Raw genomic sequence first — 12,579 nt, 5'->3', positions numbered from 1 at the left:
TGGGAATGGGGGGGGGACACTGCTGTTTGAATAGGGTACTGCCATATCCACAGTTTGTGTATGTGTAGGGGGCCCCAGAACAGGACCCCTGCAGATATGGAGGGATAGCTGCAGAATGCGTTTTTCCTCAGGTTTTTATCCCAAATAGGCTCATTCTTTTCTATAGCAACACTTCATGTATTTCAGGGTTCTTACTCCATCATGGAAGGTTCTTTGGTTTCCAGGATGTGATCTGTTAGAATCCACGGCATAGACATTTCGATAGGAAACTGAATTCGACGACCCATGGTCAACTCCAGAAAAAATTCTCGGAACCAAAGCTGGGATAGGTCACAACACTGTTGGAGGGCTTCTGAAAGACAACACAGTATATCCCCCGATCAGAAAGAGAGAAAGATTTACTTCTTCTGAAGAACCCTGTTGAAGAGAATTACTGGTTCTTGGCACACTATTTCAATAAAACCTATAAAAATCTGGCATTGCTACATACCACTAATGTTGAGAAGATGAGTAAAGAAGAAAGACTGCTTGTGAAACTCCTCAATGGCCAGAACTATTGGTCCGTCAAGGCTGCTTCTGAGAGTCTTCTTTGAGCCACTTTTGTCTGCTATGAGGGACTCCAGCATGGTTCTTACCATGTAAAGCTGCAAGAAGACTTCAACTACTGTCATAATAATCTACAAGTAATCTCCTACAGTTTATGACTAGAGTTCTTCCAAGAGTGAAGTAATCTGTAGTTCATCTTTTTAAAGAAGTATATAAATAGTACTGATTTTTGGTTTCAGCAATGAACACCATCACCCCACATCGTTGCTAAACCTAAAATTGTTGCTAAATTAAAAGATCTGGGGAAACATTATCCTTATGTCACTTACTATAAAGTAACTGATGAAAAGAATGGAGATCTGATCCCATCCCAAATATGGCGCAAGGGAATTATAGGTAGGTAGTAGAGGGGACCAGGATGCCCAGTCTTTTGCCTTTGCATGGGGCAACAGCAGGTCAGAACTGCTTCTGCCAAGTGCTCCTCCATACTGACAACCCCCCCCCCCCACTGGTCACTCAGTGAGCACTCAGCTTTTATATACTATGCATAAGTAAGCCCATAGATCTTAATGGAATTTATTTCCAAGTATTAGCCCCAATCCAATGAGAGAGAAATGACCTATACATGACTGTGGACAACTGTATCAGATCCTGCAATTAGAAAGAATTGACACAAAGAAGAAAAAGCCCACATCCACTCTTTATAACATGCACAAAGTGCTATGACATCACACCTAATTGCTTTACCTTACAGATTTCCAATGCTGTCAGCTTCAACAGTGTTGATCTCCTGTTAAGGGAGCGAGTCAGCTCTCTTTTGCCTACTTGCTTACTTACTCACCCACACACCTAAACTCACACTCACCAGAACTGATATCTGTTTGGCAGGAGAAGTGAGGCTCCTCACATATCATGACAAGTAAGTAGCCTGTCTGTTGCTACTGAAGAGGTTCTTTGAATCAGAGCCAAGGTGTTTAGGTTCCAACTGTGAACCACCAGTACATGCAGTATAGCAAACAAAGTTGCAGTTATCACTTACTTATGAAGACTCCAGCTCTTACAGTAAAACTAATGTGAAGGAGAAGACTATAGGAGAACAACATTATAGACAATGTAGACAAATGCAGACATCTAATTTGTTTCGTCAACAAGCGTATATCCCAAGCTGCTAGGTCTAAGCAGAGAAGGAATGACATACCTGGGTGCTAGATGGCCCTACTGCTCGTCGTGGGACCTTGATCTCAAAGCCACCTTTGGGGTCTTTCTCTCCTCTCAGGCAGGGGTCATTTGGAGGCTCACGACCTTGCTCCCAATCACAGATTGTTTTTCTAATTGCTTGAAGGACACTGGGAAGATGAAAGAAATTTTGTTCGAATCTCCACCCTGCCTTGAGGCTCACTGGGTAGTATAGGGCAAGTCACTTTCTCTCACCCTAGCCTACCTCACAGGGTTGTGGTATGTAGGAACAGGACCACTCCACATATGCTGTCCTGAGCTCTTTTCATGAGATAGCAAACATGATTGTTCAATGACAGCAACACCGATTGACATGGGAGTGAAAAATTCTCTACATACAATTTGCTGATAAGCTATTAAGGAGTGCTTATATTTTTTATTTTAAAAACTTTGTAACACTTTTGTTAATAATTCAAGGCTGTAAACAACAATGCATTACAACAACAAAACAATAACAAAAATAAAAATAAATTTAAATCACAAATCAGTAAAAACATCACCTGTAAAGGGAGAAAACAATACTGCAGCAGCAAACTTAAAGGTCTGGCTGTTTTAACTGGCTAGATTAGGAACTAAACAGAGAAATTTGTGAATGCAGACTGTACTCTACACCTGAGCAATGGCCACTCAATGTTAAATCTCGATTGATACATGCATGCTGTGTTCATATAAATGTAACTCTCAAGCCAGGGACTCAGAAAATCATGGAATTAAGTCAGTCCAAAGTGTTGCTGGCATGAGGATGACAAATAGCTAAACATGGCTGAAATAGTCCTAAAGTTTTAAAACATCCTCAGTTAAATATTCTTTTCTTCTATTATTTTCCCTTTCAAAATATCTAGTCATGCTCTCAGTTCAGACTCATGGTTGCTCGCAAGTGTTATGCTGAAACTAAGATATGCTTAGAGTAGTAGAACTAAGTTACAAGTTTCTTGGGGATACCATCTAAAATGGCAGACCCATATTGAGTCCTCTCAACATGTGACTTCATTGCTGCTACCCTTGTGAGTTTCTTCACCCCACCAACAGGAAGAGTTAGTGATGCGGAGTGTGAAACATGAAATGCATGACATCTGTGCTGTAAAGTCATCATGTTGTGGTAATTGTCCCTGAACAATAGAGTGGGGCTGCCATTTTTGACAGCAACCTGGTGTTGAGTGTAACAGCTAGTTTCACCCTTACTGGATGGAGTTTTTCTCTGTGATGGAGTTTTTCTCTGTGAACTCTCACCTGATCAAAACATTCTTCTTCTTTCTTACAGCCTGCCTTAGTGGTTCTCTCAGGGTTACCTGAGCAAAATCCTGCAGAGCTGCATAGATAGTGTTCCTGATGGCTTGGTTGAAGACACTCTCCATGCGGCCCATAAGCACTTGAAGACCTTTTATCATAGCAATCACCTGAACAGTTAAAAGCAAGAGGAACATTTCTTAGGCATCCTGTAGTGAAGGACATTCGCGCCCTTCTTTTATTTTCTATCAGCTACCTTTCAACCACATTCATTAGGCCTCGTCAGAAAATGAGATTTATAACTGAGGAGGAGTAAAACCCATTTCAAACATTTAGCCATTTCAAAATTGCCCAGTAAACCTTTCACTTGATATGCAAATAGTATAAACACTAAGAAAGTTTCTTTAGTAAGACTGATATGTATAAATCAAATAAAAATATTGACATTAAAAAATTAATTCAAAACCATGGATTTTGATGATGTTCTACTTGAAAATTGCAGAGAACAATTAGTTCCTATTTATTTCTTTATCATCCATACTAAAATACAGTTGACCCCAAGAGAGCTTTCATATCCTATATAATACAACATTCACCCTTAGGTGCTTCAATCACCCTTTTAATGAGATGTGTTATGCTGAAGACAATGCAACCACCCACCTCCACAAAAGCAAACTTTTCCTCACTGGTATAATTGTACCGTGTGGCTCTCTCATACTCCTCAGCAGTGCCTGGGCAATCTTTGTTACAGAACTTATCAGTGGGATGGACCAGCTTCCATGAGTACTAAACAAAAAAAAAAAAGCCAAAATCTAGGAACAAATAATCTCTAGCAAATGCAATTTCTGTTATCTTTTTGTTAGATTTGTGATGTGGCTATCAAAATCTATACATGTATTTCTTGATAAAATATTATTTGATTATGGCCACCCAAAATCTCAACAAATTTTTAGACTATACGTAGCTAAAGTCAGTACTTACCACTTCCATAACATGTGCACTCCACTTGGAAAGAAGCTGCAGTCCCCTTAAAGCCAGATCAAAAAGCTCCCGGTATTCTTCATCTGACTTCTGACTGTCCAGTCCTGAGCCAGTCACAACCTGGAGAACATCAGATTACTATTACTATTACTATCAGGTACACATTACTGCAGTAGCTGAATATTGTAACAATCACAGCTTAATCAATGTTACATCTCCATTAACTGAGAGGCAAATAAAAGCAAGAGAATGGGGATTAAAAAGAGACTGTACTGAGGAAAAGGGGAGGAAGTAGAGAAAAACAAAAAGAGCTGAGAAATAATGAGTGCTGAGTAAATCAAATAGGTAACTGCACATGGGAAATTGGAAGAATCCTAGTCTACATATGTAACACTGTGAAGTGGCAGAATGAACTGCTCCACTTTAGATTGTGGTTGAAAGTACTTTTTTATTATTTTCACATGTAAAATATTCCTTACAAATAAAAAAATAGCTTCATAAAATTAGCAAAGGGAAAGGTTTTAGCCTAGCTCACTTCCTTCTGTGCCAGTTTTCTTCCAGTCGGGGAGTGGGAATTGTTTTTGTGTTTTGTATTGTACAAAAGGGAGTAGAAATTAAAAATGTGATTTCTCCTCCCCACTCAACAGATTAAAATAGTGCCATTCATTCTGTTACCTCAGATTCAGCCACCTCACACTGTTGGATGTGAAGAACAGTCCAGAAACAGGTATATTACAGAGTCTGGCAAGCTGTGAAGGGCTTGCAGTCTCATTGTTTAACACTGCTGCTGAACAAGTAATATATACACAGATGTGTGTGGTAATATTACACAGATAGAAAGGGCAGGAAGGGAGCACCCTGCACACAGTCCCCTCCAGTGGTGCAGTTAATGATTGTGTAGCCCAGTGCCAAGCTCAAAATGATGTCCCGGAAGTGATGTCACAAGTGGAAGTGACACCTAGTTAGCATGGGTAACTGTATTATGATACATGGAAATGAGAGCTGACTCATATCAACATCTTATTGTTCCATGCTGTATCATAACAACATCTCATTGGCTCTCAGAACAGTCAGTTTTTGTTCTCTTGCTAAATAGAGAAGCAACACTTGAAAATGTGCCTTTACCCGGTTAGCATGGGTAAACAGTGCATGTTCCATGCTGTATCATAACAACATCTCATTGGCTCTCAGAACAGTCAGTTTTAAGAAAATCTTTTTGTTCCATAAGGCAGCTGTGTCTTCATTTTCTGGTTAATTGGCCATAACATTTGATAGTATACAGATATGTTAGTGTGGTTTGCTTCATTGCATTCAGTATTAAATTATCTTTCTAAAGATATACAACATGATGCTATTTTTCATACATACCAAGATTTTCACAATTTTGACCACTGGTGTCAAGCTCAGTTTGTTGTCCACCTAAAGCCTATTGCCCGCTGCAATTGCTAACCCCTGCACCCCATAAGCTATGGCACTAGTCCCCTCTCCTATAGCTGCTTTTCTCTCTTCACAACTGGTTTTTTCCTAGCTGGGCTTGGAGACTTAAAGTAAGCCCCACAGGAAACTGTAACTAAGGGTAAGTAACTTCAGCAAAGAAAGCCTGGACTCGAGGAATGTCCAGCATTCTTTTCCCATCCACCGCTGCTCTGTTTTCTAAAACTCAGGTTGTTCTGCTGGTAAATTTAGTTATACCCACAGCAAGAATCAAAGTCTCAGCAAAAAAGGGAGATAGCAAAGAGTAACATGTTCAGATACTCAGAAGCTGATTATCAACAAGACTTGCTGTTGCTTAGGTAACGCAATGACAAAAAGCAACCAATTAAAACCACTGAGAAAACAGCAAAATTTTCCGATGTCCTCAGTCAAGTCACTGAGTCACTATAAATCTCACAAAAAATAAATAAAAATGGGGGAAGAGGAATAGCACTACACTAATGGTTGTAGCAACTCATTGTTCACTACCACTCATATGTGGGTTTTCCAAACGGAAAAACATTCTAAAAACATAGCATGATTCTTTTATTTGTGGTACAATTCTAAAAATCTAACATCCTCTACAGATAAAATATTTGTAAAAAGTCAAAAGAAAAGCTGACACACAGAGGTTTTCTAATTTGTTTAAAATACTGTTATAGTATTAAAATACTGTTAAAATATCCAATGTTCACAGCTTTGTTATGCCATGGCTTTGTCATGGCTGCTTTGCCATGACTGACTTGAACAACACCATGCATTTCTGTGGATTCTTGTTTCCCAGAGATGATACATGCAGCTTTTTGAACTTTGTATTATTCATTAATATTCTTCAAACCCTGTGAGTACCCAATACAGTATTTCCCAAACTGGGTCATGACCTGATACTCCCTATTGCACCTTTCTGAGAACCATTCTGTGTAGCTTTTCTGGGAATCTCTGGTCACTTCTGGGTTGTGCTGGACCCCAACACACTCCATTGACCTTCATGGGCCCCCAAATGCCAAAATAGCCACAAGAGACTTCCAGTTTGTGTCTGCAACTTCCAGTTTCAGGTTGTTTTCACAGGCATTTTGGGACCCATGGAGGCCAATGGAGAGGGTTGCAGAGCCAGTATGACCCAAAAGCAGCCTCTGGAAGTTTCAGTAAGCCTCTGGTGGCTCCCAGTAAGGCTTTGTGGTGTGGCAGGGAGCACAAGGTCATGACCCACTGTGGAGGGTGAAGTGGGTCATAGCACTAGAAAGTTTGGAAACCACTGACCTAATACCATTGCCAAATTATCAGATCAGGGTACCAGTTTCTAAAATACATCAAAACAGCAATTACATTCATTCTCAGAAAAGCTAAGAGGGACAGACTGAACCCTAATGCAAGATCCTAAAGTTACATATGGAGAACTGAATCTAAGAAATACGGTAGCTATTTGTTCATTATTGCATGATGAATTAATGACTGATCCGAGATTTTCCCAAGTCCAAGTTCAGCATTTCCTCTTTCATCCCATGCATCGTACTGGTACCTGGTCCATGGACAGATGCCACTTTAGCTTACCTCACTGTTGCTGTAGCGAGCAAGTTCGGAGATAAAGCGGATATGGTCATCTCGGATCTGCACCATCTGCTCGCAGATGTTGTACTGAGGACTGATGCTGCTCTGAGTGCATGTCCACCTGGGCAGAAAACCAATCCCTTTAAGTGGTGGGGCAACACTTAGTACTGTGAAAAAAACAGTAACTGCTTGAGACATCTTCACTCCGTCACTACCAGCACGTAATCACACCCAGTTTGCTTTAGTTTGTTGCTGCATCCAGCCACAGACATCTGTCAAACTGTGCATGTGGGTAGGAGTCTGGCTGACATGGTGGTACAAAGCCAGTCATCTGCAAAGGACAACCTTTGGCGCCTTCATCTTTCATACCTTCATGCAGTTATCTATAATGTACTTAATTTACAGTCATGAGGAAAATTAAGACTACCAGCTAAGACTTGAACAGCAAATTTAACATCACTGTATAATAACTTCTCAATGAATGCAAGAATGAGCAAAGTATAAAACTAGCCTTCAGTATCTTTCATAGTAAAAATGAAACACCATGTCTAGGACCAAAAGTGGGGGAGGGGGAGAGAATGTTTTAATGTTTTATTTCATTTTTTTGTCAAATGCCACAGTTTGTATGAACTATATATTGTAATACAAACTATGGTTAGTACAAACTACAGTTTATTACTCAAATGATGGTTTGAACATCCATGGAAAACCATGGTTTATAATTGCTTGTCTACTTTTGTTTTGCATCCGCTTAGCATGCCTGTTTTTATGCTAAAGCATCCTCCACAGGCCAATGATATATTACTCCAAACCATAGGTGGCATAAACCATGGATTTCCTCACCTACTTCAAACTGTTCTGATTATGGTTTTGTAGCCGATTGCAAATCATGATCTAACAGTTCAGTCACCACATCAAACCACATTTATGTTTCTTTGACCATGGTTTTACATGTTGTCTGGCCTGAACCATTCCATTTCTCTTTTCCTTCCAAGTGAATTGTGAATCAGTCACAAATTCAATAACTGAAATGGTCAAATGTTTTAAGAATAAACAGATTTGGTCAATGGCATTTATACTGGTTATTTGCATGCTAGCTGTTTCACTATTCAAATACATACATAATAATTATTCAAGCACAACTGCTTGTGCATTGGCATTGAGCCCAAGCCTATGCATGTCTACTCAGAAGTAAATGCCATTGTAGTCTATGGGGCTTACTCCCAGGAAAGTGTGGATAGGATTATAGCCTTTATTTTTATCTGCTTGTTTGACTCTGGACTAGATCTTGCTGAGACCGTGGTGGATGCAGTTTTGCTAGACATGTTTAAAATGGACAATCATGCCCACTTGTACTTTCAGATGCCCCACAATCCAAATACTTCACTCTTACCCTTTCACTGTCCTGCTTCCCCCAAAGGAATCGGCAGGTTAACAGAGATGATGAGATACATTGCTGCGCTAGCCCAGCCTGCCACATATAATCTAGTCCATAAAGCAGAATTAAAATGCCATGCGAAAAAAACATAGTTAATTGCATAAGGGTGGATTACAGAAGGGATAGGACAACAAAGGGAAGGGCATAAAAGTGGAAGAACATAGGGAAATGCTTGTGCAACCATATAATGTCCATAATCTCTTCTCCAGGAAAGGAGAAAGCCTAAGGAGAAAGCCCAATCACGCTGCTCTGATTGAAAACTGAATGAGAAAGGAATTGTTAGTAGGTGAGGAAAAACAGTAGGAAAAAATATTTCATGTTTTGACCATTCAGATGTAATTGAAGATATTAGAAATGGGATTAAACACACATAGTGTTCGGCAGCTTCCATAAATGGAAGAGCTTCAGTAAAATTTGTGAATTTACCTCAGAATAGGATCCAACAAAGTTAGGCCATATGAGGGAAAGGTTAGGATGAAACGTGAGGAAGCACACATTCATGCTGGTGAGGGAAATCATTAATAATAAAGTGCTTTAGACTCATCACAAAACTCAAAATGTCCAATAAATATGTATACCAAGGACACTGCACCCTCTTTTTTAAACCAAGTTCTTTCAACCTAAACTTCTATATACAACTGATGATCTTTGACTTACTGACACATCTTAATCTAAATTGAAGCACCAGCATGAAACTTGGTTTATACTGTCAAGATTATAAAGTCATTTCAAAAAGTCCACCTGCTTTGTGGAGTGTAATAGAAGCTGTGAAGGTTACCCAAAACACACCAGTTGAGAGATTTGACCAATATTCTCAGAGCTGCTGGTCTTGGCTTAGAAAGGATACTAGAGTAATGCCAGAACTAGTACTTGCAACAGTTTTTTCTTGTTGCCTTTATAGTTTACACGTAAGTAGGCATTTGGATGGCAACCTGAAACAATGAGGAGACTGCTTCCTGTGGTTCCTTTTTAAGAAGCTACCCATGCATTTACTTGCATGTGTGAACCAAGCCTGAGAGAGCTTTAAATGAGTGCTTATTCTTACCTCTAAGAACATAGCTATTTAAACTGAACCTTCTTTCGCAGTGATTGACAGCGCCTGAAAAGCAGCAGAGTCATGCTGTGTACACTATGATGCTCAACACCCATTTCCAAATCATTTTAACATGATACAAACCCATGTTATTGATCCCTTGAAAGTGGTTTTAGTTTGAAACAGTGGGACTGACCTCTGGTGTCATCCTATACATGCTCTCTTACTTGAAAGCTCCTCCACCCCATTTGCAAATTCATGTGTCATTGTTGTCCCCACTAATCTCCTCTGGAATAAACACCCTGGATACCGAACAGATAGAGAAAGTGTTGTGTCCATGCTCTGGAGGATTTTATATCCTCTGCTGAAAAATGTGGATAAAAACTACCCAGAGCAAGCACACCTCATTCACAACATGAACACTCATACCTGCATTCACAGCCAGCAAGCAGAAAATCATACTGGAACAGATAGTGGACATGCAAGTACAGACATTGGATCATGCACATGTACACTTCAGCACCTATCCAACTTTGCAGTTACTTAAGTATACTCCATATGCACATACTCTTTGCTCCCATTGTAAGTCAGTCATACACCCTTATATGTACATGCACTCTCACAGGCACTCACATACTGAAACTTGTATATACATCAACTTTCTCAGTGCAAGTCACTGTTGCCTGGACACACATACAGTACTTACAGACACCTGCCTGTATCCCCAAATATCTTCATGTTTACACTATATGAATAGTTTGTATTCCTTAACAAACAAGCAAACAAAGAGGGAGCTCTGATAGGTGACTAAGTTTGCAGATGACACCAAATATCAAGTGGTGAAGACCAGAAGTGATGGTGAGGAGCTCCAGAAGGATCTCTCCAAATTGGCAGAATGAGCAGCAAAATGGCAGATGCATTTCAGTGTAAGTAAGTGTAAAGTCATGCACATTGGGGCAAAAAATCAAAACTTTACATATAGGCTGATGGGTTCTGAGATGTCTCTGACAGATCAGGAGAGAGATCTTGGAGTGGTGGTGGACGATGAAACTGTTGACCCAATGTGTGGCGGCAGTAAAGACCAATTCTACGCTTGGGATCATTAGAAAAGGTATTGAGAATAAAAGGTATTGAGAATAAAACAGCTAATATTATAATGCCGTTGTACAAATCGATGGTAAGGCCACACCTGGAGTATTGTGTCCAGTTCTGGTCGCCACATCTCAAAAAGGATAGAGTGGAAATGGAAAAGGTGCAAAAGAGAGCGACTAAGATGATTACTGGGCTGGGGCACCTTCCTTATGAGGAAAGGCTACGGCGTTTGGGCCTCTTCAGTCTCGAAAAGAGGCGCCTGAGGAGGGACATGATTGAGACTACAAAACCATGCAGGGGATGGACAGAGTGGATAGAGAGATGCTCTTTACACTCTCACATAACACCAGAACCAGGGGACATCCACTAAAATTGAGTGTTGGGAGAGTTAGGACAGACAAAAGAAAATATTTCTTTACTCAGCATGTGATTGGTCTGTGGAACTCTTTGCCACAGGATGTGGGGAAGGCATCTGGCCTAGATGCCTTTAAAAGGAGATTGGACAAGTTTCTGGAGGAAAAATCCATTACAGGGTACAAGCCATGATGTGTATGCGCAACCTCCTGATTTTAGAAATGGGCTATGCCAGATGCAAGGGAGGGCAGCAGGATGCAGGTCTCTTGTTATCTGGTGTGCTCCCTGGGGCATTTGGTGGGCCACTGTGAGATACAGGAAGCTGGATTAGATGGGCCTATGGCCTGATCCAACGGGGTTGTTCTTATGTGAGATTTCAGGAACTGATTCCAATGGTCCTTGGAGGAGTAGGCATGGGCAGGCAGGGAGACAGGACTGGGTCTGACAAGATGTCAGGCAGGACCAGCTCTGAGCAATATGGGACTAGGGAAGTGGTAATATCTTACTTGGGGCAACAGTGTTTTGTACCAGTGCACCTGAGGCATGCAGGAGAGCTGGCTGAGGTCCTGAGCAATGGAAAAAGAGCAGGACTGAAACAGATGGAAACTACATGTGGTAGGTTACAGGAAACAGAGAATGTGAGGCAAAAAGGCGGAGACAGGGTTTATAGGATCTGGGAGAGCTTCCAAGAAGTATGGATGTTGATCCTGTAGGATAAAGAGCTTCAATGACCTTGTTCCTTGGCTTTGGGGCGAAAGGATCTTAAAGGGGAAGAGCCTTGATTTCAAAGGCCTCGTTGCCAGAGAGAAGGCCTCTCAGCCAGAAGTGGCAGTGGCGTGAAGGAAAGTGAGCTTGCAGGGAAGTGAGGGGCTTTAGACTGGCTGGCAAAGAAGCAGACCAAATTCTGTGCCTGCAAGATTCCAGTTGCTGACTGACAGCCCAATCCTGTGCTTCCCAGTGTCCAGAGCTACAGCAGTGTCAAAATGGCTACCGCTGCATCCCATGGGGCTGGGAAGCAGTGCTGGGTCTACTTGGGGTAAGGGAGCTTATGTTTATGCTCCCTTAATCCCCAAGTGGTCCCACCTCCCACCTCCCCTCCTGCCCCTCTCCCTTCCGCCGCCCCGACTTACCAGTCTGCCCTCACCTGGAGCTCCTCTGCCCAGCACTGGCTCAGTGCAGGCTCACACAGCCAGCAGTGGAGCTGGCCCAGTGATAAGTATTGCAAGTGTGGGCCCCACAGGATCAGGACCTGAATGTCATGTTCTTTTTCTTCAGGAATCTCCTAAGTTACCCTAAGTAACTATACCTTGGGCAAGTTTAAAGAATGTGAGGCTTCTGAGGTAACCAGCTTCACTTCAAGGTGAAGCTGTCTGGGATGTCTGAGGGCTAAATGAAGACATGGCCAAGCCAGGAAAGACTCACTAAGATTGCAGAACAATTTCAAAGTTGACAGTAACGATCAAGAAATAATGTTCAATAAGGTTCTACCTGCACAAAACTTTCAAATCCCAGGGGTCTCACAACTGAACTGTAGACCAGGCTGTCAGCAGCTTCTTTTGCTGAAATAGTTGGAAGGCTGAACCAGTTGGACAGCAGAGACTAGCTGGGGCTACTTTCAACCTCTGCAGAGTTAGGTGTGCCTAAACTCATT

At 41.3% G+C, this 12,579-nt stretch overlaps 1 protein-coding gene across 8 annotated transcripts in view; it reads right to left on the bottom strand.

The window, feature by feature from the left end:
• The window catches only part of CYFIP2 (cytoplasmic FMR1 interacting protein 2), a 64,894-nt gene that overhangs the window by 32,086 nt on the left and 20,229 nt on the right, over positions 1-12,579 (bottom strand). For all 8 annotated transcript variants that reach the window (XM_066613490.1, XM_066613491.1, XM_066613496.1 and 5 more), the window contains 7 exons: positions 7,015-7,132; positions 3,991-4,110; positions 3,670-3,795; positions 3,013-3,179; positions 1,745-1,892; positions 491-644; positions 196-352 (listed from right to left, as the gene is read on the bottom strand). In XM_066613490.1, the coding sequence (XP_066469587.1) occupies positions 196-352; positions 491-644; positions 1,745-1,892; positions 3,013-3,179; positions 3,670-3,795; positions 3,991-4,110; positions 7,015-7,132 (990 nt within the window). The remainder of the gene's footprint in view (positions 1-195; positions 353-490; positions 645-1,744; positions 1,893-3,012; positions 3,180-3,669; positions 3,796-3,990; positions 4,111-7,014; positions 7,133-12,579) is intronic.

Source organism: Tiliqua scincoides, chromosome 2 (assembly GCF_035046505.1).
Source record: "Tiliqua scincoides isolate rTilSci1 chromosome 2, rTilSci1.hap2, whole genome shotgun sequence".
In the NCBI taxonomy this organism is placed as follows: Eukaryota; Metazoa; Chordata; class Lepidosauria; order Squamata; family Scincidae; genus Tiliqua; species Tiliqua scincoides.
Note: the sequence above shows the minus strand (reverse complement) of the source record. Positions and strands in the feature narration are given on the sequence as shown.